Source organism: Monodelphis domestica, chromosome 2 (genome assembly GCF_027887165.1).
Source record: "Monodelphis domestica isolate mMonDom1 chromosome 2, mMonDom1.pri, whole genome shotgun sequence".
Lineage (NCBI taxonomy): Eukaryota > Metazoa > Chordata > Mammalia > Didelphimorphia > Didelphidae > Monodelphis > Monodelphis domestica.
This window is the reverse complement of record NC_077228.1, coordinates 510,073,729-510,100,510: the sequence shown is the minus strand read 5'-3', so window position 1 is coordinate 510,100,510 and position 26,782 is coordinate 510,073,729. Positions and strand designations below refer to the sequence as shown.

The following is a 26,782-nucleotide window of genomic DNA, read 5'->3' as shown; positions in this document are numbered from 1 at the left end:
TCTGAGAATTCACAGGAAATAAAATAATACAGAGTGAGGTAGCTAAGTACCACAGTGGACATAGAGTCAGGTCTAGAGACTGGATGCCTTGAATTTAAATCTGACCTCTTACACTCACTAGTTGTGTGACCCTGGCCAAATCATTTAACTGCCATTGCCTAGTCTTTGCCGCTCTTCTGTCTTCTGATACTAAGACAGAAGGAAGGTGGAGGAGGAGGAAGAGGAGGAAAAGAAGAAGAGCTAAGACAGTGAAGTATGTAAAACCGGGAAAGCAATTGAAACCGAATTCTGTGAAATGAAAATGCACAAGCCCCATTCCAAAGAATAGTGTAATAAGATATCTTCCCCACTTCTTTATGGGGATTGGGAATTGTGGGTAGGTGTAAAGTGCTACAAATAATGTCTGACTATTGATGCTTTGGTGTTCTGCTAGTTATTTCCCTGCCTTCTCCTCCATCTTCTTTATTTCTTATTGTAAAAGATGGATATGGGATGGGGTGGAAATGGAGACAGACATTCCTGGATCTTAAGATACATTAGGAAATATAGATACTGAAAGAACAAAGATATCAATAAAAATGATATTTTAAACAGGAAGTGTGTTGTGGAATGATCAACTGTAATAGACTTAGCTATCATCAGCAATACAATAATCAAGGACAATTCTGAGGAATGTTATCCACCTCCAGAGAAAGGACAGATGGAGTCAGAATGCAGATGAAAGAACACAATTTTTCACTTGTTTATTTGGGTTTATGTTTTGGGGTTTTGGTTTTATAAGATTATTCACTTACAAAAATTAAAAATATGGAAATACATTTTGCATGATAATACATATGTAATCCAGATGAAATCACTTGCCAGCTCTGGGAGGGGGAACGGAAGGGAGGGATCGAGGTAAGTTTGATCATATAACTTAAAACTTCTGTGGAAAACTATTATTACATGTAATTGGTAAAATGAAAATATGGTCAAATTAACAAATAAAACAAAGAATGAACTGAGAAGTTTCTCAAATAAGGAAGTTCAAGGGGTTGCCTGAAATTGGCCTGCTGACTGGGTCAGCCATCTCCAAATGCCTTTGGGGGATGTTGGGGCAGCCTCAGAGAAGCTCAGGTCAAATGAAAGTTAACTTTTCTTAAGGTTCCTTTGCTTTCCTGTCATAGGAATTCATAGGAATCTTATTCATAGGAATAGAGAGTAAAGTCCAGGCTTATTTGAGAAATGTGTATTTTCAACATGGGACCATTAAAAAAAAATAAAAGAAGATACTTGGGTAGGAAAGGCTGAAGTTGGCAACACAGCCTTTTCCAAAATTATGGAGATTTCAGGCCTGGAAGATCATGGCAGATCCATGCTCCTAATCCCTTTTTATTTTAATCCTATAATGTTAGACATTTCCGAATCATCTATTAATTAGGATAATGTATTATCCATCAGCAATTCCCTGATATCTTTCAGCCTAAATACAAGCTTTTGATATAAAGAAGAGTATTCAAATACCAACTGGAAGATTTATATTTTATCTTGAGACAAGAGGGGTTCAATGAAGTTTCTTGGGCAGTGTGAATAGAGCAGCATAGTTAGACTTGTGCTTTAGGAAGGTTACTTTGAAAGCTACATGTAACAGGACTGAGTGAAACCTTCAAGATAGGATGCTAGAAGTCCAATTAGGAGACTGCTAAAATGGATAAGGTGAGAGGTGATCAGGGTTTGAATTAATGTAGTAGCAATGAGAGGACAGAGATGTTGAGGATAGAATCAACAAGATCTGGCAACTGCTTGGGTGTGAGGGATAAGATCTAAGATGACTCAGATTGCAAGCCAGGATAAACTGAAGAATAGTAGTGCTTTCAACAGAAACAGGAATTTTAGAGGATAAGATATCTTCTTCTAGGGATACAGGATGATAGCTCAGAAGTGTGGCTGGATGTAGAGATCTAGGATCTATAGAATCATCTGCATAAACATGAAAATTATTCATGAGACTTGATGAGGGGAGGGAGGGAGGAAGAGAGACAGACAGACAGACAGACAGACAGAAACGGAGACATAGAGAAGAAAAAGAAGAGGACCCAGAAGACACTCTTGAGTGACAGCCATGAGGAAGAAGTAGGATATCCAGTAAAGAAGGATAAGAGGGGGCAAACAGGTCAAGTTGAGGAGGTTGGATTAGATGAACTAGCAAAGGGAGAAGAACCAGGAGAGCAGCATCACAAAAACCTAGAGAAGGATGGGTGTGCAGGAGGGAGAGAGTAACCAGCAGTGTCAAATGCTGTAGGCAAATTAAAGAGGAACAAGAATGAGAATACTTCATTCGATTTCTCAGCTAGGAGACCATCAGGAACTTTGGAGCTACCGTTTCAAGTGAGTAGTGAGAAGGTCAGAATCCAGACTGCAAGAGGTTGAGAGAATTCAATCAATGAACATTTACTAAATACCTACTATGTGTCAGGCATTAGAGATACAAAAAGGCAAACGACTCCCTATCCTCAAGGAGCTCACAATCTAATGGAAATGGGGAAAAAATCAATCAACAAGCATTGATTATTATGTACCTACTATGTACCAAGCCTTGTGGCAGGTATTGGGAATATACAGACACAAGTCAAATAATGCTTTATCTCAAAAAGTAAAGAACATGGTTAGGAGAAGGGAATAAGTTTGTATTAGAAGGTCTTTTTATATGGGGAGGAAACATTAAACTGGAAGGATCAGGATAGGCTTCATGTAGAATGGAGGTGACAAATAAAGATGTATTTTTCTGAGGTTAGCTAGGAAAGGCAAGAGAGATACTGGATAATATCTTGAGTGGATGGAAGGACCCCAAGACAATTTTCTTTTGAAAAGGGAAAGAACTGTGTGTGTTTATACACAGCAAGGAATGGGTTAATAGAAAGGAAGAGAAAGGGCAGCTCAGCAGCACATTGGATACAGCCAGGCCTGGAGACAGAAGGTCCTGGTTTCAAATCTGACCTCAAACACTTCCTAGCTATCTGGGCAAGTCACGTAACCACAATTGCTGGTCCTTACCCATCTTCTATCTTGGAAGCAATACTTAGTATCAATTCTAAGACAAGGTAAGGGTTTAAAAAAAAAATAGAAAGGTAGTGATTAAAAATGGAGGTGGAAATGACTACGAGGGCCAGCTGCAGGAGGAGACAGGATCAAGGATACACACAGAGGGCTGGCTTTGGCTAGAAGAGTCACTTTATTTTCAGAAACTTCAAGGAAGAGGGTGAAATAATATTAAAGAGTTTTGTAAAGAAAAAAAGAGAGCTCATAACGGTGGCCTCTTTTTTGTGTAAATAAAAGGTGACTTTTCCAATAACAGTCAGGGGAGTCAGAGAAAGGTCTTATAAGAGCTGTGAAGAATTCTATGGTCAATTCAGGAAGAATAAAAATGCTGACAAACCAGAGCCAGGGTCCAGTTGAGATCCTTTTCCAGTTCTAACTTGCTATGATTCATCCTACTGGGAGGCCTCACTCTCACAACTGATGCTGCCTTTACCTGTTCCATTCAGATAAATCTCCTTAATCTTCCCCAAGTGGAATTCACTCACTTATTCTTAGGCCAATCAGTGCCTTTGGTCCATCAGGTGTTGGCTCAATTTCTCCCCACTGTGAAGCTTCTCTTGCTTTAACTCAGAACTATCTGCCACCCCTCTCTAACTCAATGAGCCTCTCCTATTCAGCTGTCTGCTTATATGCATGTATCATTGTTTTATTTACTTTACTGCTTACTTATTTCCTTGGTCAGTTCATTATGTCTCCAAGATTCAACTACGAAATCCTTGAGGGCAGGTATATTGTGCCAACCTTAACTAACTATGGGAGCTCCTGTGCTCCTACGATAATGCCTTGTGTCTTCAAAGTCTGTTTAATAAGGAATAGTTATTTTGACACCAGCTATTCAATGGGAGGCAAAACCAAATGGAATATGCCATCATAAATAACCATGTTACAAAATGGAAGCTTTCCAAGGTCCTAGAAGCAGCAGCAGCAGCAGCCACATTTGACAGACTGATGGAGAGAAAATAGAGAACCGAGGGACAAGGAACAGAAAGAATTTGTTTAGCCAATTTATGACCACTTGGCTTGTTTATATCTGGTCATTTTCATCACATGGATTTCATTTTTCTCCAAAGATGCAGAAGAACGAAACAGAACGACTTACCAGCTGCTACTTTCCCCAAGTCTGTGGTTTTTCTATGGTATAAACAACTCAGTCTGAAAAGCCAGTCTTTGTTAATATTTGCTGGCTAGGAAGTTTCTGGGGGTTGGTGGGGGGATGGGGAGACAAGAAGTGAGGAAAAGCCACCTAATGAACTGACAGTTCATATAAGCAACACCTGGAGTGTTAAAGTCCCACAAGTGTTATTTTACTGAGGGAGGAAGGGAGGGAGGAGGAGAAGGAGGAGGAGGGGAAGGGAGACAGGCAGGCAGGATCCCCTCTCCTTTGGTAAATGTAAAAATTCTTTCACCAGCTGCATTCCAACCTAAAGTGTGCGGAGGTTTGGGGGTAGATGGATGGCAGCTGGAATGCATCACGGTCAGGATACAGCTAACATTCAGCAGCAGCTAGGGGATAATCAGAGCCTACAAAATGAACCCTACACTCTCTGTTTCTGATTTTCTTCTGGGAGGATGGATCAGCTTCCAATCTTTTGCTCAAGGCAGAAGTACCTGCTTGTACATGAAAGAGGAGAATATGGAAAACAGGACTCAAGTGAAGAAATACCCAAATCGGCTTGGAATTCTGTTGGTGAAATGATCACCCCTTTTCTGGAAACATGACTTCAGAACATCCAGTGTATTGAGACTCCCCACCTCTGCCGTTTCTCCCCAGTTCCCTGAAGCTTCCACCTTGGGTAGAAACTAATGAGAGTTGTAGATGTAATGCTATTTTCACTAAATATTTACAGTACTCTGCTAACCCAAATTCAGACCGCCTTTCTGCTTATATAACCTTCTGGCTTGGACATTTGCTCTTGCATCTCCTCATACAGAGTGCTGGCAACTGGCCCAATCTGGCCCTGGAGAAAAGCTCCCCTTTGAATTCCCAAGGGCAGGCAGTGGAACCTGGGAACCTAGAAGGTTCCAGGGGTGGCTTCGTGCTAGTAGATATAATAATTATCTAGAGATAATAATCTCACACATTCTGGCTCAACCAATCAATAGGGTGCGTTGAGTGTGTGCTGAGGTAGAAAGCCTTGCCCAGAACTCTATGGGATGAAAAGAAGGCATGGGGTCCATTCACTGTCCCTTAGCAGCCTGAAACCCAGTTAGGAAGACAGTACGAATGGGCATGACGCATGCACGCACGTGCACACAAAAGATAAATACCCCATGGCAGCAGGGAAGCACAAAAAGAGTGATTCAGATAAGTGATGAATTATTGACAAAAATTATTTCAAAGACTCAATGGACACAAGACTGGTTCTACCCTCTGGATGTCTCTTGACATACATCAGGAGCCACAAGAGAGTTTGGTGGGAATAAGGGAAAATCTCTAAGTAGGTAAGAATGAAGCAGAGTGAAGCCAGTAGGGAGAGAGTATTTGAGAGCAAAACCAAAACCTCTCCTTTGTTGAGATCCTCCTGAAGACCACTTATCTCAGAGCCACATGGAAAGCACTTGGTGCTTCTGAAGGCTACAGAAAAGAAAGTCATCCTAATTGTTACAGGCACCAATTAAACACCATCTGTTTGCTGAATACACAAACACAAAAGACATTTGTTCCATCTCTTGCTCTAAATGGACAAGAAGTCTATTTCACTCTTTTGCTCACTCATTTATTTATTCAAGAGGCAACATATGCTGCCGTCCATCCTCGTCTCGCTGGGCTATCAACATTGTCTAGTTCTCTAGGGCCCTGGCCCTCCACCCAGGGTGGGGCTCCTGGATAGTGTGAAATAAGACAAAACATCACATGGCAAGCCTCTGAGGCAGGTCCAAAAAAAGGACTGTCTTTCTATTCCTTGAGCTAATGCCTCTCAGAGAATGGCCATGGAAACTTTTTGGAATGTTTTGTAAAAGTTGACTCGAGGATCCATTTCTTGAAAACCTACCTTGCTCATGGCAGTAAGAGCAGGATCACAGGCAGCGTCAAGATCCTGAACCAGCAACTGAATACTGTTGGAGATGACACTGGAAGGCAAACATGTTTATCAGCGACAAGCCTGGAACACTAACCATTGTTTTCCCTGAACAACTAGGGTTCCTGAAGACTCTTATCCTTTAAAGAGTCAACCATAAAGTAATGACGGGCTCAATAAAATTTCAAGAGGAAGATAACCATGACATTCCCGCTGAATGGTCTACCCCTATTTATCCCTCTTTGTGATCTAGTTATGGAATTCCCATGGTGACTTTTCCTGATGCCCATTCTCAACTCACTTTTTGTCTCTGACAAGTTTACTATACCATTTCCCCCACATACTTGTGCTAGTACTGGGTTCAGAAGCCAGAGAAGCAGGAAACTGAAAAACAACTCCATGACTCAAGGGAATTTTGAGCTTTCCTCAATTAATTTTTTCTTTTGGAAACCCTTACCTTCTGCCTTAAGAATCAATTCTATGTATTGGTTCCAAGGCAGAAGAGTGGTAAAGGTTAGGCAATGGGGGTTAAGTGCCTTGCCCAGGGTCACCCAGCTGGTAAATGTCTGAGGCCAGATTTGAATCTTTTTTTTATTTTTGTGGTTAAAATTATTTTTCATTTTAATTCAGATGCCTGAGTCAGACTTCCTGTGATGAGCAAAGGCAACATGCAAACATAGGAACCCATGACCCCACCTGGCACCAAGAGGTTAACATCTGTCCTCCTCATGCCCCTCCAAAGCTTACTGACTGAAGCCCATCTGTTGGTGGCCGGCTTCAGGCTCCTTCTCCTCTATGGGCACTGTACTCCTCAAACACGTTGCCGTCTACATCTGGGAGCCACAGAGATCTAGGCTTCGCTCTCAATCCATTGAGCCCCCCCCCCCCCCCCCCCCCGATTCATTTCTTAAGTGAAAGCTGATCCCTGGGCACTCCTGCTGAATATAGGAAAAATGGGAACCAATCACCTCTGATTCAAGCTACAAGGTAAGGCCAGGAAGGGAATGACTGTGAGGGAACTTACTGTCAGTCTGAATGAGCTTTAGTTCTTAAAGAATCCCTCCAGTTAATGTCAGGTGCTCTAAACTAAACAGGACTGGTTCCTGAGTTGGGAGCTCTATGCTTCTCCATGTCTGTGTGCACACACATGCATACACATGTACACACATACACACACTCTACTAAAATCATGCATCATGCTTTTTTATACCTCAGCAGCATTTGATAGACTTCATTTCCTTCAATGACTTATTCTACCTGGTAGGCAGAGGCCAGGCTAGCTAAAACTTGCAGTAGGAAATGCTCTGCAGCTTTACATGGAGGGGCTTAGGAGAATCAATGTCTCATTCAGGGCGGCTGCAGAATAACAGCCTTCTCCCCTCTCCCACTGCAGAGGACAAAGACTGGTGCAGCTCAGAGGAGCCAATCGTTCACAGGCCTTTGGAGAGTAGGGGGTGCAACACTGCAGCATCTATTACCATTGCTGTCTACAATGGCACCCCAAAAGAGACTGATTGTGCAAAAGGCATCTTTAGTCACAGGCTCTGAGGGAAAATCAAGCCAAGAGCCTGGCAGGTGCTACACTGGACAGGAGCAAAGACAGGGGGAGAGCTGAACCCAAAGGAAGGCTGGCTGCACCTACGTGCTGAATGTGTCCATCTCCCCGGTCAAGTTGATCCTTTCAATCAGACTTGCATCAACTTTTTCTTTGAGTTTTTCTTCAAGCTGTTAGAAAACAAAGGAAATGATGACATACTGAATGATGGCCTCATTATGCAGAGAATCTTATTTATAGAAGGGCTTATTTATGCAGCAAGGGGAAGAATCTCTGAGGTTGTCAGCTTGAAGAACCCCAAGGATGGGAACTCCTTTCATTAATCTATAATTTAGCAGATAAACCCCAGGAAATTAGTTGTTTAAGGCATAGACAGATTCAATACCTGGCCCAAGGGTCCTGGGTGAGTGTCAGAGGCAGAATTTGAAACCAGGTCCTCCTGATTCCAAGCTCATCACTCTATCCATGCATGTAATATATTTCAATGATCCTTCACTTTAAAAGATTCCTTCATCATCATCACTCAGCTTGCCAACTAGCACTAAGAACTATATAATTAGAATTTTGAACTCCAGGACTCTAAATTCCAGCTTCCCATGTTCCTTCTCACGTTATGTGCTAACATAGGGAAGATATAAGTTTTGTGTAGCTCCACCCTCACTCTCTTTTTCTGGGAATGTGGCTATGGAGGCTGGGGCTCACCTTGACAGGAAAGTTCACCCATATGTCTTTTTACTCAGGCTTTTACTTTTGTTCTTTTTATTTCTTCTACTTCAAGTGATTATTAATAAATCTTATATTTTTAGAGTTACTGGATATTAATTTTAATCTTACAGGACTTTTTGTGGAGGCAAGTGAAACTCTTTTTCTGTATTCTTCTAGCCATCTCAGAAGAAAAATGTTCAGGGCTAAGAATTCTGAGCATCTCCAAAAATGTCGGAGAGCTGGAAAGCCCCCTGTACCCTGTACTCAGACCATCAGGCCAACTCTGTGGGCCACTCAGACTAAGGGCTTGGCTTGGAACATTTTCTTGGGCTTCTTGTACTGTACACACCAGAGGCAACAGGTTTTGGCCACCAGTGATGGGAAACAAAGCCCCTCTCTTCCCCATGATGACTGCATTTGCAGGGATGAGGGTATCCTATGGAAGAAGGTCAGTGAGAAGAAAAGGGGTGTCTAATTTCTCGGCTCAGCACCATTTCTTGTTTCTGGTGTAGATGAAGGTAATGTATATCAGTGGTACTACAGGGGACCCTCTGAAGCCACTGCTCCAACTTCATAAGCGCCACCATGTATGCCTGACTCTCTTCTCTCTTCTTTTTCTTCTCTTCAGATTGCTCCTCTTTGCCATCTCCCTAACTTCATGTACAGGTTCCCCTGTAGTGGACTAAGGAGCAGCTGCCTTCGGGCTCCTTCTTGCAGTCCATGGCTATTTTCAGGAGGGAAAGAGGGGCTTGGCTGGAAATCCCCACAAGGGTTCTTTCCCTCCCCACTGACTCACAGGCATTTCAAGCGGGGGAGGGCAAAATATGGCAGGTGGACAGTAGCACACCCCATTTCTCCAAGGCTTTCAGGCTGTGTGAAGTAATTATTTTTTTTAATGTTATTTAATTAGTCAATTTAGAACATTTTTCCTTGGTTACAAGAATCATATTTCTTCCCTGCTCTCCTCCCCACCCCTTCCCATAACCAATGCACAATTCCACTGGGTTTTACATGTGTCGTTGGTCAAGACCTATTTCCATATTATTGATATTTGCACTAAAATGATTGCTTAGCGTCTGCATCCTCAATCATATCCCCATTGACTCATGTGATCAAGCAGTTGTTTTTCTTCTGGGTTTCTACTCCCACAGTTCTTCTTCTGGATGTGGATAGTGTTCTTTCTCATAAGTCCCTCTGAGTTGTTCTGGATCACTGCATTGCCACTAACGGAGAAGTCCATTACATTCGAGTGTACCACAGTGTCTCCATCTCTGTGTACAATGTTCTCCTGGTTCTGCTCCTCTTACTCTGCATCACTTCCTGGAGTTTGTTCCAGTTCCCATGGAATTTCTTCGCTTTATTATTCCTTTTAGCACAACAGTATTCCATCACCAACATGTACCACAATTTGTTCAGCCATTCCCCAATCGAAGGGCATCCCTTCATTTTCCATTTTTTTGCCACACAGTGTGGATATGAATATTCTTATACAAATCTTTTCCCTAATTATCTCTTTGGGGTACAAACCCAGCAGTGCTATGGCTGAATCAAAGGGCAGACAGTCTTTTAGTGTCCTTTGGGCATAGTTCCAAATTGCCCTCTAGAATGGTTGGATCAAGTCTGTGTGAAGTAATTATTTAGGGAGCTTAGATCATTTGTACCCTAGTGGTAGGACAGAGGAGTCACAAAGTCATGTGGGAATGCTAAAAGTCCAGACTGCTGGGTTTCCCATCAGGGTGGGCGTTCCAGGGGTGGGGGCAGAACCATCAAGATGTAGTCAAGGATATGGTTTTTAAACCCAAGAGGGAAGCTCAGTCTCTCTCTTAGCTTCCATATCTTTCACAGGGCTGACATTTTCTCTGTACTACAAGCTGTGGTGGCAGAATCGGGATCTAGAAAAATTTTTACTCTTTTTCTTTCTCTCCCTCTCTCTCTTCACTAATAAATGCTTATAAATCTGGTGATGAGCCTCCAGAAAAATTTTATTTGTTACACGGCCTAACTGTCCAACTATGGAATTTCTCAATCAACATACATCCCAGTATACTGCCATGAAGCCATGGTTTTGGGAAAAATCAAAAAAGGCTACTTGTTACAAGAGAGTTGCAGGGCTTTGTGTCCAGGGCAGCTACTAGCACTGCTGAAGATTGCTGCCTTTGACTCAAAAGTCCTGTCTTTGCAAATCATTCAGCGGGCAGCCCCCTCCCCCAGTGACTCGGTGTCTGCTTTCACTGGGCTAACATTAAAAGTGAAGTGTCTGGGGAACACTCCATTTGGCCTCACATGTTCTTCCTCTGGCGAACAAGAGCTACAAGTTAAGCCAACTCAGTAATAATTTATGTCAGTCTTCCTTCAACTCAGACAAATGTAAAGAATCAGTCTGAAGAGAGGGAGAAGGCTAGGCCTTTACAAGTCACTCCCTTGATGCCCTGGCTACCTCTGGGGAACTTCATATCAAGCTCAAAACGGCCAAAGAGAGGGCCTTTCTGCAGCCTCCTGCACTCCTCAGCTCACTGAGACACTGCCACTTTTGGCGAGTCCAGCAGTCATCAGCCTTTCCTGCAACGCACTTCCTGAACGTCACAGTCCCAAACCCAAGCTGCTTGTTTAGGCAGAGTGAGGATGCGATGTCAATTTCAGAAGACAGAAGCAAATCTCCAGGGATTTTGCTTGGCGGCAGAGCACCACTCCTGAGAATGGAATCCTTGGCAGTGACTCATGGGGACCAAAGGCCAAGCATCAGCCTGGCCCCTTTCCATAATGATGTTGGTGTCACCAGGCACATCACTGTCCTCTGTCCCAAAGGAGGGGATGCTATCAACCCGCTCTCAGAAGGAGGCTCTCCTGCTGGGTCAGGCCCCTCCAGGACATCATCTGATGCAGAAAGGGCTGTTTGTGTTCATGGGTAGAGCTAGAGAAGTGAGGAGGAGGGGAAAGGTGATCTGTTACCACAGGACCCAGTTCTGCTACTCATCACTTGTTCGACTTAACTCTTGGCACTTAAAAATTCTCCTCTTAAAGGAGGCAGCTAGGTGGCTCAGTGGATTGAGAGCCAGGTCTGGAGTTAGGAGGACCTGGTGGAGTTCCAATCTGGCCTCAGACATGTTTTAGCTGTGTGATCCTGGAAAAGTCACTTAATCCCCATTGCCTAGGCCTTGTCACTCTTTTGCCTTGGAATTTATACACAATATTAATTCTAAAGCAGAAGGTGAGGATTTAAAAAAAATTCTCCTCTGCAAAATGGGAGGATTAGATCTAATTAGATCAAGGGATCCTCACCTTTTCTGTGCCTTCAGAAGTCTGGTGAGGTCTACAATTATGAAGATTGGATTAAGCTCTCTCCTGATTATAACAATGAAGGTACTTAGCTCTTCCTTTATTGTGAAGATTAAGTTGTAATTCCCTGTTTATTTTTAGATTTTAATCCTCAAAGTGTTAACTCAGTATTTAAAGTAGATCTACCCATTTTAACTACAAAAGGTATTAACTAACCAAAAAAGATGTTAACTAACTACAAAGGTGTTAACTAACCACAGAAAAGTGTTAACTAACTGCAAAAGGTATGATACCCATTTCATACACTGAGTCCTGGAGAGGAGCATCTACTACTACTACTACTACTACCTAAATAAAAATTTAGGGGAGGAGACACAAGAGAAAAAGGTCTTTAAACAGAGGAAACAGGCACACAAGGAGGAATCATTCAACAGTCACTGGGAGCTGGAGGGAAGACAGACACTCAGACTTAGAGTGAAGACACTTGGCTGTGGAACTGGACTCTTGGAGGAGCTCATGCAGGAGACCTCCAACTGCTTCCCTTTTAGATGGTTGCCATGGTGAGTGTAAAGACTGACTTAGTTCCTTGCCCTTTCTGGAGGTGTGAACCTCTGAGAAAGGCCCATTGTCTTGAGACTCCTTTTCCCTGGCTTGGGCCTTAGTATTTCTAACTGGTTCAGAGGAAGCCGGGAAGCCGGAGGTCTATCTCTCTCTCTCTGTCTCTGTCTCTCTCTTCCTTAATATTTTCCTCTATTATAAAAATAAACTACCAAAAATTTCATTTACTTGAGTAATTCATTTTGGGATTTAGAAATTAAATCCCTGGTGACCACCAATTAAATATTCAGTCCAACTAATAAATTTAACAGGATATCTTCTCATGTTTTTAAGTGCATAACATAAAATATAAAGGATTACAGAGGAAACCAATTGTACTGAAAAACAATTATCCTAATATCAAAAAGAACAAGTTCACAGGCCTTAGGTTCAGAACCCCCAGCCTTAAAGGCTCTCTCAAGGTCCCTTCTACTGTCAATTCTATGAATCTAAACTTGGGGTGTGGATAAGTCAATAGGAATACCATCCAAGTTCAAGGGCACATTCTTCACAACCATGGACAACTGAGAAGCTATAGAAGTAGAATGAGCCACTTACTAGCAATGACAAGTTATCTGCTTAAAAAATCAAAGGCTCACAGATTTAGAATTGAAAGAGAGTCCAACCCCATTAGTTACAGATAAGAAGTCCAGGAAAGGTGAGTTGACCAAGGTCACATAGCAGAACTACAATGAGGATTCCTTTTGCTTGAACTTTTTTGAGGAAATGAACTTTGTCTCAAAGTTTATTTTAAGGTGGCTTTGTGTCAAAACAAAGTGAATTAATACATTTTTTTAAACCCTTGCCTTTTGTCTTAGCATCAATATACAGTATATTAGTTCTAAGGCAGAAGAGTAGAAAGGGCTAGGCAATGGGGATTAAGTGATTTTCCCAAGGTCACCCAGCTAGGAAGTGCCTGAAACCAGGACCTTCTGTTTCTAGAATTGACTCTCAATCCACTGAGCAACCTTGCTGCCCCCAATTAAAACATTTTTAAAAGTTTCTTTGATAAAAACATCAATCAAAATGTATCTCTAAATCATATGGAAACAGTACCTACTGTCTCTCCTGGCCCACACTGAGCCACCTGAACCAAATGGCTCAGTCTCCTTGGACTCAGAAGGAGGGTCAGGGGGTGAGAAAGGATGCTCACTGGCTCACCTGCTGGGTTGTGGCCAAGCAGTACTCAGCTGTACTCAGAATGCTGCAGATAAGGCAGAGCTCCTCTAGAGTGAACTTGGCCACTTCAGAGCCCTCCTTCTCCTTGAGGAGGCTACTAATGGTCAGCCCTCCACTGGTGCTGGTGGTCCTGAGGAAGAAGAGGAGGAGGGTGGTCAGGCCCAAACTCTCAGTATGCTTCTTGAGCAGGAAAAAGGGAAGTTCTCAAGACAAAGCAAAAACCAGACTGGACTTGACCCAAATCCAAATCAAATGAGCCTTTTTCCTTCTGACTTAGCCTTGACCTTCATCTGTTTTAATCCTCTGAGCAATGGTTATAGGAAGTGCAGATCTCAAACCTTACCTAGTTATTAGTATGCTGCTCACCAGATAGCTGAGCATTAGATAGCTTGGAGAAGCTGCCTGGTTAGCCTGGCATTTCCTGAAGGGAAGAGCTCATTTGGACTCATTAGGGACATAGACATTGGTTCCTGGCTTACTGTTTTCAGATAATTTTGCACTGAAATGGAAATTCTGCATTTTGTTCTTATGGTCTTTAGACAAGAAAAGAATCTGGTAATTCAAATACCAATTCAACTTATAATAACTGGGTGCTAATTCAACTCAACATAAATTTATTGAACTCTTACAATATATATGAGCTACAATGCTTGGCACTGGGGTTCCAAAGATTATAACAACCCAGTCCCTGTCCTCCGAGAGTTCATACTCTACTTGCCCATCATGTGCAAAGTGACATATCCAATAAAACACATGGAGTTCTCCTATGATTACTGCCTAAGGTCAACAATAAACATTTATTGAGTGACTACTGGATGTAAAGAACTTGTCAAGAATATTGGATTTACAAAGATGGGTCAAACATGGTTCCTCCCCTCATCTCTAGTGAAAAGAAACCAAAGGGACATCCAAGAAAATTTCCCGTAATCCTAATGATGTACTGTTATTCGAAAAAGAAAACCTAACAGAATTAGATTTCCTATTATGACTACTGAAAGCTCAAGTCATCAAAGAAAATCAAGTGGGCATCCTGGTAGGGAACAAACAAGAATTGTATGCCTATAGAATTGAGCTCTGAGTATTGGCACATATTTTATTTTTCTTTCCAAATAATGCAGAACTTTCAGTCAGAGTCCAAACCCCAGTCACTGGGTTTAGCCTTTGAGGCTGATTAGTAGAATAATCAAAGAAACATAATTTTGGGTTACAGGTCAAATCCTATTACAAGAAAAATCTCTTAAGTAATCAAAATCAGTGACTCAAAATCAATGACTAACTGATTGCAAACAATAATCAATGAAAAAATAATGTGGTTAGTCTCTTGGATTTGACCTATAGCTGTACACAATAGTTGTTTCCCCTAATAAACATAAAGGGCTCATGATAAAAAGAAGTAGTTTCATATATATCCTTAGTACCCGATAAGGACCTTAGTCTTCTCTTCTGCTCATTATTTAGTCTAGTAACCCTTAGGAATTTCCTTTCCAATCATAAGTGCATAATGTTAGATTCCAGTATTTAAGATAGTTCCTCTGCATTCAGACTTAGTATCACCACTTAAAAACTGGAAGAGAGCATCACTCACTTTGGTAAGTTGCCAGAGAGTATTTTCCATGCGTATTCCCGGAGATATTTCTGGAATATGGTGGTCAGAGCAATCATCGGCTCCCCAGTGCTGAGCTGGGAGCACTGTACCATGCACTTCTTGTAATAGACAAAGAGGTCAGCACAGCTGGGCAGCACGGCACCGCCTTCATCGGTGTTTGGTTTGGGAGGCCCCTGGGCCTTAAAATCAGCAACAAATCGCTCAATCAGTTCTCCAAGGTTCCTAGCAGTAGGAAAGATTGAAATGTCATCTTTTCTGCAATGAAGGTAAAATGACACCAACAATAAATAGTATTGTGTGAGCTGATAACTTCTAATGCTCTTCACCATAAGGACACCAATGAACAACCCCAGGTTTGCAGAGAATTTTGTACTTTTTAAAAGCATTTTCCCTTCCACAAATTCATCTGATCAACATGAGAGCTCTGTCATGCACAGGCAGAGCATATACTATGTTATAGATGATATATATAGCTGAAGTCCAGAGAACATAAGCGATTTGCCTCTTTTCAAAGTCATTTTCAGACAAAGTTGAGACCAGAACCCACTGTTGAGGGGGACTAATTCAAATATAATATTGGTGTGCTTCTGTGAAAGGAATGCCTAAAATAGAGGGAGGCCCAGAATTTGGAGACACGTCATGGGAAATCCAGGGCTAGAGCTCTGGGTGACCAATTCTACTCACCCTTGATGCTTCTAATCATCTAATCTCAGAACTGGGAGGAACATTAAAAGTGGTATAGTACAATCATCCAAATGATGGCTACATTACATCATTCACAACAAGTAGTCATCCAGTCTCCATTTGAAGACCTTGAATGATGAAAAACTTGGTCTCCTCCCCTTTCCCCATGTCCAAAAAGGTCTATTTTACTTTGAGACAGCCTAATACGTAGTTTTTACTCATATTCAACTATAACCTTATTTCCTTGTTTCTCAATCTAATCCCTCTTCTGAGATAAACTTTTCAAATACTTCAAGAAAGCTATCCTACTCTCCCCTAAGCCTTTCCCAGCTATTGGCCTACGATGCCCTCAGCATTATGGTCAACCTCCTTTGGGTGTGCTCTTAGCCAACAGACTGGCCTGGTTCTTTGCTTCTTTGAGGTCTTTTTCTCCTCTAACTTTCACAGCCCAAACTGCCTAAAGATTTGAGGTATGGAGGTGGAAGGTTTGGGGAAGTGAATAACTCAGGTGAACTTCTGGAAATAACAGCTTTCATCTGTCCTCCAATTTTATGTAAAGATTTTATCAGATGGGCCTGGACACCTTTAGTGATTATGCCCATTCCAGCTCAACTGCTGGGAACAGAACACAAATTTGAAAGTGTTTGGCAAAGCTCTGCCACTGCAAGGTACCCCCTTCCATATGGTCATTGCTCAAACAAAAGGGGCTTTTCCCACCTTCTACATACTCTGGGGTTACCACGGAGCATTCTAGAAACACAGCTGTGCTTTTTAAGCATATTTACATTAAGGAAGAGGAAGAAAAAGACAAAAACCACACACACACAACACCAATTAGCACAAACACAAGAATACTGACATTTTACTCAAGCGTTTTTGAAAATTGTAACCAGATGTGATGGAGCAACTAACTGCCCTCCAAAAGCTTCAGACTTCTTCTGGTCTTTTGTTTGGTAGGAAGGCTGGAGAGAAGGGGAGGGTTTGGCTTTTCTGAGTCTATAAAGTTTAGTGATTATTGGGTTTATCCTCTAGATCTGGCCTCATTTTACATATTCCCCAACCAACACTCTCAAAGGATCGGGGCAGTCTCCCAACTGTGTCATCCTTGTTCTGAAAAACCATTTTTTTTTAGGGACACTAAGACACTGTTGGTGTAATTGTGAACTGATCCAACCACTCTAAAGAGCAATTTGGAATTATGCCCAAAGGGCTATAAAACTATGCATACCCTTTGACCCCACCACTAGATCAAAGAAAAGGGTATATTTGTACAAAAACATTTATAGCAGCTATTTTTGTGGTGACAAAGAATTGGAAACTGAAGGAATATCCAACAAATGGAGAATGGCTTAACAAGTTGTGGTATATGATTGTGAAGGAATACTATTATGCTATAAGAAATGGTGGCAGAAATGATGGCAAGATGGGTTCAGAAAAACCTGGGGAGACTTATATGGACTGATGCAAAATCAAATGTACAGAACCAGGAGAACATTGCATAGAGTAAAAGCAATAAACTAACAATGATCAACTGTAAATGACTTAGCCATTATCAGCAATACAATGATCTAAGACATTTATGAAGGACTTATGAAGAAAAATGCTATTGACCTTCAGAGAAAGAACCGATCAACTCTCAATGCAGATGGAAGCATAATTTTTTCACTTTCTTTTTTTCCCTTTTGCAACATGGAAATATATTTTGCATGATTTCACATGTATAATTGAGATCATATTTCTGTATTTTTCCCCTCCCTTCCCCCTTTGAGATGGCAAGAAAGTTGATCTAAGTTATACATGTGCAATCATGCAAAACATATTTTCATTGGTCACGTCATTATGGAAGAAGATACATATAAAAAAATCCAAGAAACAAGAAAAAAAGTGAAAAATAGTATGTTTTGATCTACAGTCAGACTCCACCCCACTTTATCAGTTCTTTTTCTGGAGGTGGATAACATTTTTCATCCTAAGTCCTTTGGAACTGTCTCAGATTATTGTATTTCTGAAAAATTGCTAAGAAAGACTTTTCTGTTTTCCTCAGTGGCACCAAGACTGACCCAACCAATCAGGCTTGGGTATTGCCTTCAACTCCTCACTTTCCCTCTGCCAACTCCTTCCTCTCAATTCTCCAATACTGTTCACATTTCCAAGATTTTCCAATACTTCTACCCTAAGACAGTCACTTTTGACCCTTGATAAATCCCACTGCAAAGTCTCCAGGTGAGTCTTCCCACCTGTGAGCTTTCGTTTGGATTAATCTTCTTTACGCACACATCTGTTCATATCATTTGACTCTTCCCCACTGCTTAGTTGAGGAAGTCCAAACTCCTTCATGCATGGAAATGAAGGCCCCTCTGAGATCTGGTATCACCCAGTGTTTCTGGTCTCTGCTCACTACACCCCTCTGTGTAGGAGGGAGTGTGACAATCCACTGGCCAAACCTAGCTACTTGCCATCCATCCCCCACACGTGCTCCTCCCTCTCACTTCTAGGCCTGTCTTTTTTTTTTTGTTTGTTTGTTTTTTTTTTTTTTTTAAATATATTTTATTTGATCATTTCCAAGCATTATTCGTTAAAGACATAGATCATTTTCTTTTCCTCCCCCCCACCCCCCATAGCCGACGCGTAAGTCCACTGGGCATTAGATGTTTTCTTGATTTGAACCCATTGCTTTGTTGATAGTATTTGCATTAGAGTGTTCATTTAAAGTCTATCCTCTGTCATGTCCCCTCAACCTCTGTATTCAGGCAGTTGCTTTTTCTCGGTGTTTCCACTCCCATAGTTTATCCTTTGCTTATGAATGGTGTTTTTTTTCTCCTGGATCCCTGAAAGTTGTTCAGGGACATTACACCGCCCCTAATGGAGAAGTCCATTACGTTCGATTATACCACAGTGTATTAGTCTCTGTGTACAATGTTCTCCTGGTTCTGCTCCTCTCGCTCTGCATCACTTCCTGGAGGTTGTTCCAGTCTCCATGGAACTTCTCCACTTTATTATTCCTTTGAGCACAATAGTATTCCATCACCAACATATACCACAGTTTGTTCAGCCATTCCCCAATTGATGGGCATCCCCTCGTTTTCCAGTTTTGGGCCACCACAAAGAGCGCAGCTATGAATATTTTTGTACAAGTCTTTGTGTCCATTATCTCTTTGGGGTACAGACCCAGCAGTGCTATGGCTGGGTCAAAGGGTAGATATTCTTTTGTCGCCCTTTGGGCATAGTTCCAAATTGCCCTCCAGAATGGTTGGATCAGTTCACAACTCCACCAGCAATGAATTAATGTCCCTACTTTGCCACATCCCCTCCAGCATTCATTACTTTCCTTTGCTGTTATGTTAGCCAATCTGCTAGGTGTGAGGTGATACCTCAGAGTTGTTTTGATTTGCATCTCTCTGATTATAAGAGATGTAGAACACTTCTTCATGTGCTTGTTAATAGTTTTGATTTCTTTATCTGAGAACTGCCTATCCATTTCCCTTGCCCATTTATCAATTGGAGAATGGCTTGATTTTTTGTACAATTGATTTAGCTCATTATAAATATGAGTAATTAAACCTTTGTCAGAGGTTTCTATGAAGATTTTTTCCCAATTTGTTGTTTCCCTTCTGATTTTAGTTATATTGGTTTTGTTTGTACAAAAGCTTTTTAGTTTGATGTAGTCAAAATTATTTATTTTACATTTTGTGATTCTTTCTATATCTTGCTTGGTTTTAAAGCCTTTCCCCTCCCAAAGGTCTGACATGTATACTATTCTGTGTTTACCCAATTTACTTATGGTTTCCTTCTTTATGTTTAAGTCACTCACCCATTTTGAATTTATCTTGGTGTAGGGTGTGAGGTGTTGATCTATTCCTAGTCTCTCCCACACTGTCTTCCAATTTTCCCAGCAGTTTTTATCGAATAGTGGATTTTTGTCCCAAAAGCTGGGATCTTTGGGTTTATCGTATACTGTCTTGCTGAGGTCGTTTTCCCCCAGTCTATTCCACTGATCTTCCTTTCTGTTTCTTAGCCAGTACCAAATTGTTTTGATGACTGCTGCTTTGTAATATAGTTTTAGGTCAGGGACTGCAAGGCCCCCATCATATGTGTTTTTTTTCATTAATTCCCTGGATATCCTTGATCTTTTGTTCTTCCAAATGAACTTTGTTATGGTTTTTTCTAAATCAGTGAAGAAGTATTTTGGTAGTTCAATGGGTATGGCACTAAATAGATAAATAAGTTTGGGTAGGATGGTCATTTTTATTATATTGGCTCGTCCTATCCATGAGCAGTTAATGTTTTTCCAATTGTTCAAGTCTAGTTTTAGTTGTGTGGCGAGTGTTTTGTAGTTGTGTTCATATAGTTCCTGTGTTTGTCTTGGGAGATAGATTCCTAGGTATTTTATTTTGTCTAAGGTGATTTTGAATGGGATTTCTCTTTCTAGTTCTTGCTGCTGAGCTGTGTTGGAGATATATAGAAAAGCTGATGATTTATGTGGGTTTATTTTGTATCCTGCAACTTTGCTAAAGTTGTTGATTATTTCAATTAGCTTTTTGGTTGAATCTCTAGGATTCTTTAAGTAGACCATCATGTCATCCGCAAAGAGTGATAACTTGGTCTCCTCCTTGCCTATTCTGATACCTTCAATTTCTTTTTCTTCTCTAATTGCTACTGCTAGTGTTTCTAGTACAATGTCAAATAGTAGAGGTGATAATGGGCATCCTTGTTTCACTCCTGATCTTATTGGGAATGCCTCTAGTTTATCCCCATTGCAGATGATATTAGCTGTTGGTTTTAGATATATACTGTTTATTATTTTTAGGAATGACCCTTCTATTCCTATGCTTTCTAGTGTTTTTAATAGGAATGTGTGTTGTATTTTATCAAAGGCTTTTTCTGCATCTATTGAGATAATCATGTGGTTCTTGCTAGTTTGCTTGTTGATGTGGTCAATTATGTGGATGGTTTTCCTAATGTTGAACCAGCCCTGCATCCCTGGTATGAATCCTACTTGATCATGGTGAATGATCCTTCTGATCACTTGCTGGAGTCTTTTTGCTAGTATCCTATTTAAAATTTTTGCATCTATATTCATTAGGGAGATTGGTCTATAGTTTTCTTTCTCTGTTTTTGACCTGCCTAGTTTTGGAATCAGTACCATGTTTGTGTCGTAAAAGGAGTTTGGTAGAACTCCCTCTTTGCTTATTATGTCAAATAGTTTGTATAGTATTGGGGTCAACTGTTCTCTGAATGTTTGATAGAATTCACAGGTGAATCCATCAGGCCCTGGGGATTTTTTCTTAGGAAGTTCTTTGATGGCTTGATGGATTTCAATTTCTGATATGGGATTATTTAAGAATTCTATTTCCTCTTCTGTTAGTCTAGGCAGTTTGTATTTTTGTATATATTCATCCATTTCTCCTAAATTGGTGTATTTATTGCCATATAATTGGGCAAAGTAATTTCTAATGATTGCCTTAATTTCCTCCTCATTGGAGGTGCTGTCCCCCTTTTCATCTTTAATGCTGTGAATTTGCTTTTCTTCCTTCCTTTTTTTAATTAGATTGACCAGTACTTTGTCTATTTTGTTTGTTTTTTCAAAGTACCAGCTTCTTGTCTTATTTATTAAATCAATAGTTCTATCACTTTCGATTTTATTAATTTCTCCCTTAATTTTTAGGATTTCTAATTTGGTTTTCTGCTGGGGGTTTTTAATTTGATCGCTTTCGAGTTTTTTCAATTGCATTTCCAATTGATTGATCTCTGCTCTCCCTTGTTTGTTAATATGAGCTTTCAGGGATATGAATTTGCCTCTGATTACCGCTTTGGCTGCATCCCAAAAGGTTTGAAAGGATGTTTCGCCATTGTCATTTTCCTTGATGAAATTATTAATTGTTTCTATGATTTCTTCTTTAGCTAAACGGTTTTGGAGCATCATATTGTTTAATTTCCAATTGGTTTTAGATTTGGTTTTCCATGTACCATTACTAATCATTATTTTTATTGCCTTGTGATCTGAGAAGGCTGCATTCATTATTTCTGCTTTTTTGCATTTATGTGCTATGTTTCTGTGACCTAATGTATGGTCAATTTTTGTGAATGTGCCATGTGGTGCTGAGAAGAAGGTGTATTCCTTTTTATCCCTATTTATTTTTCTCCATATGTCTATTAATTCTAATTTTTCTAAGATTTCATTCACTTCTTTTACCTCTTTCTTATTTATTTTTTGATTTGATTTATCTAAATTTGATAATGGTTGGTTTAAGTCTCCCACTAGTATGGTTTTATTGTCTATTTCTTCCTTCAATTCTCCTAGTTTCTCCATTAGAAATTTGGGTGCTATATTATTTGGTGCATACATGTTGATTAATGATATTTCCTCATTGTCTAGAGTCCCTTTTAACAAAATATAATTACCTTCCCTATCCCTTTTGATCAGGTCTATTTTTGCATTGGCTTTATCAGATATCATGATTACCACTCCTGCCTTCTTTCTATCAGTTGAGGCCCAGAAGGTCTTACTCCATCCTTTAATTCTGACCTTGTGGGTGTCAACCCGCCTCATGTGTGTTTCTTGAAGACAACATATGGTAGGGTTTTGGATTCTAATCCATTCTGCTATTCGTCTACGTTTTATGGGTGAGTTCATCCCATTCACGTTCAAAGTTATGATTGTCATTTGTGGACTCCCTGGCATTTTGATTGCCTTCCCTAATTCTAACCTTTTCTTCTTCGGCTCTACCTTTTAGTCCAGTGATTTACTTTGAATCAGTCCCCCTTGTCCCCTCCCTTGATGTTTCCCTTTTTAGTCCCTCCCTTTTTGTTCCCTCCCCCTCCCCCCTCTCTTTCCCTCCCTTTTTGTTCTCCCTCTCCCCCTCCCCCCCTTGGTTTTCCCTTCTCCTTACCCTTGTTGGGTAAGATAGAATTCAAGATCCCAATGGATCTGGATGTTTTTCCCTCTCAGAGTTGATTTCCCTGAGATTGAGGTTTAAGTAAACCCCCCCCCCTCTCTTCCTCTCCTTCTTATAGGAGTTTTCTTCCCCTCCCCTTCCCCTGTGAATCTTTGTGTGAGAACCATTATTCTATTTGGTCTTTCTTTACCCCCTATTTATACATTACATTTTCCCCACATATTAGTATACATAGGTTGATATAAATGTAGTCCTTATAGAAGAGAGTTTGAGTAAAAGAAGATAACATTTTTCCCCTTTCCTTAATATTTACCTTTTCAGGTATTCCTTGCTCTTTGATTTTCGGTATCAAACTTTCCACAGAGCTCTGGTCTTTTCTTTGCAAAAAGTTGGAAGTCTTCTATTTTGTTGAATGCCCATACTTTCCCTTGGAAGTATATAGTCAGTTTTGCTGGGTAGCTGATTCTTGGTTGGAGACCCAGCTCTCTGGCCTTTCTGAAGATCATGTTCCATGCCTTACGATCATTCAGAGTAGAACTTGCAAGGTCTTGGGTGACCCTGATTGGCATTCCTTTATATCTAAATTGTCTTTTTCTGGCTTCCTGTAGGATTTTTTCTTTTGTTTGATAGCTTTGGAATTTGGCAATTACATTCCTGGGAGTTGTCTTTTGGGGGTTTAGTGTAGAAGGTGTTCTGTGAGCTCTGTCAGTGGATGTATTGCCCCCTTGTTCTAGAATCTCTGGGCAATTTTCTTTGATTATATCTTGTATCACCATGTCCAGTTTGGTGTTTATTTCTGGCTTATCTGGGAGTCCAATTATTCTTAAATTATCCCTTCTCCCCCTATTTTCCAGATCTATCACCTTGTCGGTGAGATATTTTATGTTCTCTTCTAATTTCTTGGTATTTTGGCTTTGCTTTATTGATTCTTGCTCTTTTACACGATCATTGTCTTCCAGCTGCCTGATTCTGGCCTTTAAAGCCTGGTTTTCTTTTACAGTTTGGTCAAACTGGTTTTGTAGATGCGTGAATTTCTTTTGCATTATTTCCAACTTTTCCTCCCAGAAGGCTTCCATCTTTTTGGTCATTTCTGATTCAAATTCTTCATAGGTTTGTGGAGAGTTTCCATTTCCTTTGGAAGGTTTTGGAGCATTTTCTTTTATATTATCTTCTGTCTGCTCTGTATTTTGTATTTTGGCTCCATAGAATGTGTCCAAAGTCGCCCCTTTCTTCTTATTTTTCTTGGTATTTTGGGGCTTCTGTGGTTCTGTGGAGTTTGCCATTTCTGAATGTGGAGGATTAGTTTTTCTTGTCTCTTTCTGGTGTTCAGGGGCTTTAGTCCTGGGCAGATAGTTCTATGAGCGTTCCCTGGGTTAAACTGAATATGCCTCACTGGAACTGGAATGGAAGGGTCGGACCACGAGGCCACACTCTCCCCCTGGCTCGATTTCCGGAAGTTGCCTTCAGAATCGCTGGCCGTGAGGCTGTTTCCTCGGCCTGCGGGGGGATGGGCTGCCGCTTCTCCAAGCTCCGAGAGCACAGACTTTCACTGAGACTTGGATAGCAGGATCCAGCCCGTGAGGCTGTCTTGCCCGCCCTGAGGGTTGCTGTTGTTTTGACCAGCTCTTTGCAGTGGAGGCCCCAGGCAGTAACTTTCACCCGGACCAACGGGCTCTCTGCAGCGGAAGCCCCAGGCAGTAACTTTCACCCGGACTGGGACTTGGGTAGAAGACCCTGAGGGTTGTTGTTCCTCAGACCCTGCTCTCTGAGCCCGGCGCAGCTGCCGCTTCCGGGAGCCTTGGACTCTGCGCTCCTACCCCTGAGGTCCGAGTGATCTCGGGTTCTGGCTTTTAAGGGGAGCCGTACCTTTTGAACCGGGTCCAGGTCCAGGAGGAGGGTTCCCAGGGTCTGTGCTGTTGATCGTTTTGAATTTCGGCGCCTTAGGAGCTTCTAGTTTGAGATCGGTCGGGAAGGGTTTTCCGGAGATCTGAACTTCAGCTTTCTCTAAGCCGCCATCTTAACCGGAAGTCCCTCTAGGCCTGTCTTTACAATGCCCCTATGCTTAGGATGCCCTTTCACCATGAGCTCCTCTGCCCCACTGCCTCTCCCATAGGACAATATTTGAATGAATGAAGATAACCATCATGTCTTTCCTGAGGCTTCTCTTCTAAAGCCTATCTCAAACTGCCATGTCCATGGAAACTTCCCAATTATGTAACATTCTTCTCTCTCTCCTCACTTAACCTCACATAGTTCACACAGGACTTTGTTGGCCCCTTGGCACTTTTCTTCTGCGATTATAGTTTTACTGGGGGGAGGTAGGAGAGGACGCTTTGATTTGGAGTGGTCGATATTTATTATTTTTATGAGTTGTCCTGAAAGGATTTATTATCTAGTCTACTCTAGGCCATATAGTGATGGGCTTCAATGGCTAGGCTGGTCCTCAAACAGCAGACAGAGGCCGCCACCAGGCCCAAATCCTCTAGATTGGCAGAAGATGCTTGTGCTTTCTTGGGAACTCAGAGTCACTGCCATCTTGTGATGAGGCATCAGATTAAGACTTCTGAAGTACTAAGTCTTTGTAAAAGTGAAGATTTGGAGTATGGCAGCTACTTGGGGAATATGCTGCCATCAACCCTCTTCTAACCCCACCACTCAGCTAGGTGATCCATGAGGGTGGACCCTACATTTTATAGACAGTGGACAATGAACAGAAGTTTGACAACCCAAACAGGCCACACTCATGTTCCAAACAAAGAACATGATGGTTATAGTACAACTCTGATACCACCTGCCTGGGCTCAGGAGATTACCAAAGTATGTCCCTTGTATATTTGTAGCAATCATGCTAGTAGGCAGCCAGGTGGCCCAATGGATAGAGCACTGGGCCTGAAGTCAGAAAGTCTTATCTTTCCAAGTTCAAATCTGGCCTCAGACACTTACTAGCTAGGTGACCCTGGGCAAGTCACTTCATTATGCCTTAGTTTCCTAATCTGTAAAATATACTAGAGAAGGAAATGCTAAACCACTTCAATATTTCTACCAAGAAAACCCCAAATGAGGTCATCAGGAGTCAGACAGAACTGAAAAACGACATAACAACAAAGTAATCATGCTAATCAAACAGGATTTCCTCAGCATCTATTATATACCTAAAGAAGGTGTAAAGATATATATTTTTGTTTTACAGAAATATATAAGGCCCATTCCACTCCCTGTTCACAAGGATAAGTCATATATGCATGAAGTGATTAGAGAACAAGGGAGCACGAGATCATGGATGGGTTGCTGAGGATTATAGGGCGTAGGGAGGAACGAGAATGGGAATGGGAAAAGGGGAGGCTTTTCAGAGGAAACGGAATCTGAGCTGAGATGGATAGAATCTGGATAGATGGAAGGAAACAGGAAAGGCATTCAAAGTAGAGGAGAGAGGATCAGCTAGAAAATGAGGCTAACATATGGGGATAGGGCCCAGGAAGGAAGTCAGGCAAATAGAACTAAATGGAGATAATGGTAGCTTCTCCATTAGATGGTACTGTCAAGGTGAGGGTACTGCATCCTATAACCCCAGAAAGTTGAGGGCATAATCAACGACAATCTAACTTTTGTTTTCTTTCAAGCTGATTTGGTAATATTTGAATACTCCTTTGCTTCTGGCTGGTACCAGAAAACAAAGACTTTTATAGAGAACTGCTATTTGGTTCCCAAAACACACACCCTTATCAGCAAATAATATGCATCTGGACATTTTGAAGAAAAAAAGTCTTTTAAATATTTCAAAATATGACTGATAAAGATATGGAAATGATTAGTTAAATTTTACAAAATAGAAAAAAAGGTCTTTGTTTTTTTCCAAGCAGTATCTGGGCAACCTAAGGACAAGAGTCACACTGAATGAGGGCCTGTGGCAATCTGCATTTCAGAGAGAGTCCCCATATCTCAGAGGTCACAGAGCCATTGAAGGGCAAAAGTAAGTATCTTTGAAGAGGCCATAACTGTTACACTGGAAGAAGAGCCATCCTAAGTATACCTGGAAGCCTGATGTCTGCATGTTGCTAGGATATTTGAAATACTCCAAGGGAATCTATGAAGAACCACAGGGAGAATAAAACAAAAACATCTGCCTCAGAATTTAACCATGGGGAACAGCCAGGTGGCTCCATGAATAGAAAAACAGGCCCAGAGT

At 41.2% G+C, this 26,782-nt stretch overlaps 1 protein-coding gene across 1 annotated transcript in view; it reads right to left on the bottom strand.

The window, feature by feature from the left end:
- VPS53 (VPS53 subunit of GARP complex) overlaps positions 1-26,782 on the bottom strand; it is a 164,389-nt gene that overhangs the window by 32,434 nt on the left and 105,173 nt on the right. The window contains exons 14-17 of the mRNA XM_016429290.2: positions 14,996-15,238; positions 13,393-13,540; positions 7,741-7,823; positions 6,072-6,150 (exon numbers count right to left, since the gene is read on the bottom strand). Of these exons, the coding sequence (XP_016284776.1) occupies positions 6,072-6,150; positions 7,741-7,823; positions 13,393-13,540; positions 14,996-15,238 (553 nt within the window). The remainder of the gene's footprint in view (positions 1-6,071; positions 6,151-7,740; positions 7,824-13,392; positions 13,541-14,995; positions 15,239-26,782) is intronic.